At 48.0% G+C, this 6,173-nt stretch overlaps 1 protein-coding gene across 1 annotated transcript; it reads right to left on the bottom strand.

Moving 5' to 3' along the window:
• Nucleotides 1-4,292: 4,292 nt before the first annotated feature.
• NGA_0555900 (uncharacterized protein) lies at nucleotides 4,293-5,825 on the bottom strand (the record flags this gene model as incomplete). The annotated part of the gene is made up of 3 exons (XM_005855843.1): nucleotides 4,293-4,411; nucleotides 4,898-5,253; nucleotides 5,769-5,825. The coding sequence occupies 3 exons, from the start codon at nucleotides 5,823-5,825 to the stop codon at nucleotides 4,378-4,380; spliced, it is 447 nt and encodes a 148-aa protein (XP_005855905.1). The 3' UTR covers nucleotides 4,293-4,377.
• Nucleotides 5,826-6,173: the final 348 nt, after the last annotated feature.

Below are 6,173 nucleotides of genomic sequence, written 5' to 3'. Positions count from 1 at the left end.
ATACCAGCGTACCGTAATGCAATTTGTGCAAGGCTTCTCTCTCAGCCACCATGTCCTCTTCTTTTTGGCTCTTGTTTCCTCCCACAACACCCATTCCACTCTTCATCACTACCGGCGGGGGGAGGATGGGAGGGAGGGTCTGGTGCTGCAGTTTTTGTTCTTGTGCTTCGTGGTGATTTTTATTGTGGCCAGCAGACGATCCATTTTTAGTGCCATTCCTCTGCTCGGCTCCCTCGCGGGGTTTAGGGACCGGAGGACGTGGCATGCCTGTGATAAGGATTAAAGTGGTTAAGGTCATGAGAAGTAAGAGACGGGATAAATCGCGACCACGTCGACAACCATTCATGCATTCCAAACTTCAGATGGTCCGCTTTGAGCTAATGGTCCTTGTGCGCCGAAACCTAAGTGAAAAGGGCGTAGGAAAAGGGAACACGGGAAATGAAGTGTTCGGGAGACGAAGGGGTAAAGAAAGAGCGGCAAAAGATCCTCTCTTCCCCTCGAACAGGTCCCATGCAAACACACACGGGACAGGCATCGCAGCTCGCGAAAAATCCTAGGTGGCGAACGCATGAAAGCGGTATATAAAGTGATGGGCGATGATCTAAGTAGAGCACGTGCAGGGTCTGGGTCGCCGGGCCACATAAGAAAAATAGCGAGGAGGGGGGGCAGGAGGTTTTCAAAGAAAAATGACACCTTTAAGACGCACCTAAAACATCATTTCCTTGAGTAAATGCGCCGCATATATCCAAAAATTAGTCTATACTTTTGTAATATTTGTCCCATCGGGCTTTCGATGCGACATTGTGGACTTTTCACCTTCGCAGCACAGCCGCGTGAACAACAGCAACGGATTAGGCGAAAGCCAGGTTGAATCTTTCCCCAAAGTTTTTCATACCTTGGTCCCTCCTATTGTCTTTGCACGTACCTTTTATCTCCTCATAAAGCGCCACTACCTGCTCAATCATAGATGTTTTCCTGATCTCTGGAATGAGAAGTATCCTCTCTAGACTATGCCAAGTCGTTGACGCGAAGGAATCTTGGATTTATCGGGAATTTGCAAGGCCCTGTAAAATTTGCCCTGAGGGTTTTTTATTAAAGTCTTAATGCGTTCTGCTGCATTAAGGCGTTATTTAACATTCTAGGAATCAAGCCTCATTCATTTGATGTAAATCGCGTGTAAAAATGGGTTAGAGTCGTTTCGTGTTATCACGCTTCCGCCCTCAAAGACATCCTTGGCTCCAGAACCGCAGCATGACTAGAAGGTCGCGACAAAAACTAACATTAATTTTGTGGCAAAATCTTTTGTCTTGTAATCTACTGATGCTTTATGTCATATCGCTGTAGTCAGCAGAGTAATAAGGAATGCTTTACAAGGAGCAGACCGGGATAGGTGGTAGACATCTGCAAAGAAAGTAATTTAAGAGAGCGAAATGCTTCCTGCTTGGTGGTTCTCGGGAGCACATGACATTTGAAAATCTCTGTCTCCCTTTAAACATTTTCTTCCTCATTTCCTTAGAGAGAACTCCCAATTACTCTCTCAATTTTCGCCGGCAACGGCGCTTCTTCCATTTGCCTCCGACGGTGCCGGATCCCCGTTGAACGCACCGGCAAGCGACCTTGCTAATCTTGTCGTCCTTGGTAATCAATGTCTGAGTACAACAGTAGGATGTAGAGTGAAGGGATCACAACTTTGAAAAAAATCATACGTAGCCTGGCCTCTAGCATTGGAGCTAGTCTCTTGTCCCCGGTGTGCTGCTGCTATCCACTGCAAAGCTTGTTGGTGCTCGAGGAATGCGTGACTGGAATCCAACGACTCCAACTCTACCGACAGCCATGATGACCTTGTGTGTTAATATTCCCGCAAGCGCGCTATGTGATAGAAAGAGAAATCACGGGAGAGGTAATTTGCGTAGTTCTTGTTCTGTTATCTCTGAACTCTTTGATGGTTTCACATTGAAGACGCACAACACTTTCACAGGGTCGTTCTCTCACTATTATAGAGCCTATTATTGACGAGCTCTAAGAGCTGACCTGCACGTTTTAACATTAGCGACTACGCCGGGGGACGAGGGATTTATCGTGTAGATATAAGCGAAAGGCGCGCTCTCGTTCTAGTCACACATATTTGTCATCAGCTGCTGATGGCAAGCAAAAGATCCATTTTGGAAGTGTGCAATTATCATCTATTTTCCCATTGCGATTCGTGCATTATCCGGCATGATGTTACCACTTATTTGTCTCCCGTCTCTCATCCCTCATCACGGCTCCTATATGACCCACCGAACGTGCTTCGCTTAGTGTGTTTCTTTTCGATTGGCCTTTCAAATTTGAGTGCGATCATAACTTTCAAGCAGAGGATTGCAGCTTTAGAAATTTTTGGCGAACACGAGACATAGCAATGGTCCTCGAAGCACATTTTTTGGGGCTCACAACATCACGGATAGTCGTGCGCGCCGCGGTAATGAGCTTGGGGAGACTATGTCGAGTCTCCATTGGAATATGCAGGGTTCAATGGGAGCCTAGCTGCTCGTCCGAGACCTTCCCTTTTACGGAATCGCAAACTTAACTGCTGTAATTATCTTACCCTATTTTCCTCTTTCAATCCCACTCGTCTCCGTCGCCATCCAATAGCAGAGCCTCACCCAGAGGCAGCGGCGGGCGAAATGGTCCCCGTAGTAAAAAGGGCAAGGCTTGAGATTTCCTGTGATAGGTTGAAAGGATGCATGTCGTGGGGATGTCAGTTTACATGGGCACTCACGTCCATACCTACCTCCTTCTTGCTCTCATCCTCTCCATAATCGGCCGTCAATTACATCACTTCTCGATATTCCTTATGCTTACCCTGTCCTTTCTTATGTCTCACCTCGACTCCCGCGCTCCAAAGCTGCCCAGTCCCAAATAGAGTCCTGGAGCTACTTCTCGCACCTCATCCCGCATGCCCATCCGCCCTAGGAAATGTTGCATTCCCCGATAGTCCAGCTCCAAGCTGGGATTTTTATCCCAAAAAGAAGGTGCCTGCGCTTGGGTGGTCATATGATACTTCCGGACGAGTCGACCCTCGGTGTTCCTTCCCATACCGATGCTCTCATCCTGCCCCTCGCCTTGTACCATGAAAAGGTTATAACCTTTGCTTCGCCCTCTGTCACCCTCTGAACAAAAACCTTTTCCGACCCAAAAACCTGGGCCCGTACGGACATTGTGCGACGTGGACGTGGGCGGGAAGTGAGGGGACAGAAAACTCAAGGCAAGCGATGAGGTGCATGGATGATCACAGCTTAAGATTATCATGTGTTTACGGGTATGAAGGACACTTAAATCTACTTACATACTATTTTAAAATGTGTAGGTTGTCTGGTTTGCTGTCTTTTTGCGGCTTCGTGACTCCTTGCCTGCTTACCTGGTAGCACTGGATTGCCAAATCCAAGAGTAGCCAACATGTTGTTCATGCCTGTTCCTGCGTCTAGCAATTCTGCCAAATATTCTCCCTCAAGCGGTAGTGACGGAAGTGAAAGTCCAGAGAAAATCGACATGATTGTGCTAAAGTTCGCGGTGCGGAGCATGAACTCATTTGTTTCGAATTGTGAGGAAGCATTATAAAGTGTAGGAGGGACGTCTCGTCGGAGAGATGGAGCGGCGGATGGCTGTGAAACAGTCAAAGAGGAGAAACTTAGGAAGCTCAATATAACAAAGGAGCCAAACGTGCGCCAGGACATGACATGCGTGGTTTAAAGGTACAATGTTTAGCCTGAATAGAAGGAACGATTCAGAGAGGAAGGAGGTTAATTATGTTGTGCAACCGTTCATTAACATGGAGGAAAGAAGCAAAGAATGGGAATATCACAAGAGTCGATTTGAAGTCCTTCCAAAACTTTTTGTTTCAAACCATGCCCAGGTGCACGAAAATACTAGTCACGCTGCAGCTCCGAGCGCTGACCGTTTCTTGAGACACTCGCAGTTTGAAATTTTGAACGTCGATGCCTACGGACGTTCAAAAAACCCTAAAGCAAGATGGATCAGCCCTCATGAGTACAAGAGTTACCTCATGTCCATGGCTTTATTCAACCTTACTACAAGCAAACACAGCTACACGCATCGTCGTGGTGGAATTAAGGGGGGTATTTGTCTGTACCCGAGATATTTGCGGTCAAACATGGTTACTTGTAAGATAACACCATACACGAAGAAAATGGAATATCAAAGAATTTTATTCTTGAACACGAATACTTTATGAATGCTTGACTGCGAAGGTAAAATAGTAAGATATAAATTGAAGACTTCGAGAAAGACTCTATTTCGTTTGCAACAAGCCTCATCGACGTCATAGATGTTTATCACCCTGCCTCTAATTTTATCTTTCAGAATTAACAAGCATCAAAGTCAGGCCCCCAGTGCTACTCCTTGCGCATGCAATCTAAGTTATATGGAAACGAGAAAGAGATGAGATTAAAGAAGAAAACAGCAATAATTTTCAAAAATCGTACACAATATTCGAGTATTAAAACTTTGCTCGGATCTCATGCAACGTTAGTGCACATTCCGACAACCTTCGTCAGGACTCATGTTACACGTTTTGTCCATCTCTATCGTTCGAACACCCAAAAAAATGAAACACGGAGGGAATTTCATAGGCTTTCTGCCTCGGCTAAATCGGTTTTACACACCACGTACCTGATCGTCAACCCAGAAGAATGTATAGAATTTCATTTTTTTCCCCAATTGGAGTGACAAAGGCCCGAGCTGGCAGACCACGGTACAAGAGGAAGGGATAATGACGAACGACACTAAGATATTCATTTCATTTTATCCAGACCACTATGTATTTTACTCATTTCCTGAACCCATTGTCCTCCTCACCTCGAATCGATTGAAGCCAAAGGTCATTTTGTTTCCTTCCCACACATAGTCTCCCACGACACATCCCAGGGGCAGAAGGCCGCCCGCTGCTGAGGTGTCAATACGGATGGGGCGAGACGCAGGGAGTGGAGCCGAGGGCGAGGAGGAGGGAGAGGAGGAGGGAGAGGACAAGGCGCTTACGGACACCACCTCGCATACGAGGGCAGGCATATAGCCGGCTCCTAGGAGGGAGGAGAAAACAATCTCCCACTCGCCCCCTTTGTCCCCCCCGGCCTCTAGAAGCGAGGAAAGAAGGGAGGGCGTGCCGGACGCGGGGAACAGGGTGGAGAGGATGCCGGGCTTTTTGGAAGAGGGAGAGGGGAGCTTCGACCCTTCCAGGACCTCGAGGGCGGCTATCACCTGAGATTTATCGACTAGCCCCCGGGATGGAGCATAGGAAAGTGCGGGAGAGGATTTGAGTGGTCTTCCGGGGTCAAAACACTAATAAATTCGGCTTGCAAAGTTCCCTTTGCCCTCTTCATCGATGCCCGTGCTCCTTTGCTACCGATTTGTCCTTCCCCCACCCCCACCCCCTACGTCTACGACCAAGCTCTTCCCTTCTACCAATTTGTCCTTCCCCCACCCCACCCCCTACGTCTACAACCAAGCCCTTCCACTTCTCTTGACCCCGATAAACACAGCTTAATCACCTTTCCTGTGACGCGCAGCGTCCCGCAATATGGCGACGGAAGCCGCTTGTGTGTAAGAGGAGGAGGACGTGACGGCGGCGGTAGTCGACGAAGAGGATGGCGGAAGGTCTGCGCCCTTCACTGAGAAAGAAGAGGATGCGAAGAAAAAAGAGGGTAACATGTGGAAGACATCGAGGCTGGCATTACCGGATCGACCAAAGTTGCCAAACGGACATGATGACGTACCACGGAGAGGCCAACAGGGCCTTTGCAACATGAGTGGCGGAGACCTAATACCTTCATTGAGATGCTTCAACGCTAGCCGGCCCGCTTGGAAGGCATGGGTCCGGTTGAGGAGGTCAACCACCAGGAGAAGGAGAAGAGGCAGGGAGAAATACTGGGGAAAAGGGAGGCGCCAGCGCGGGATGGCGATGGTAGAGGGTAAAAGATAAGACATATTTGAAGCAGCTCGGCCGATAAATTACATGTATGATCAAAAATTGCCGGATAATTGATGCCAGGTGGGGCACCTGTTTGGCATGGATTTCGAATTGGGGGAGGTTGATAGCGAGAGATGGAATGAGTGAGGAAATCGCAGAGGATGACGCAAATTTATCCGAAAAACGAAAGGCGACATCAGCGCACAAAGTA

The sequence above is a fragment of the Nannochloropsis gaditana genome (genome assembly GCF_000240725.1).
Source record: "Nannochloropsis gaditana CCMP526 unplaced genomic scaffold scaffold087, whole genome shotgun sequence".
Lineage (NCBI taxonomy): Eukaryota > Eustigmatophyceae > Eustigmatales > Monodopsidaceae > Microchloropsis > Microchloropsis gaditana.
This window is presented reverse-complemented; position numbering and strand designations above follow the sequence as displayed.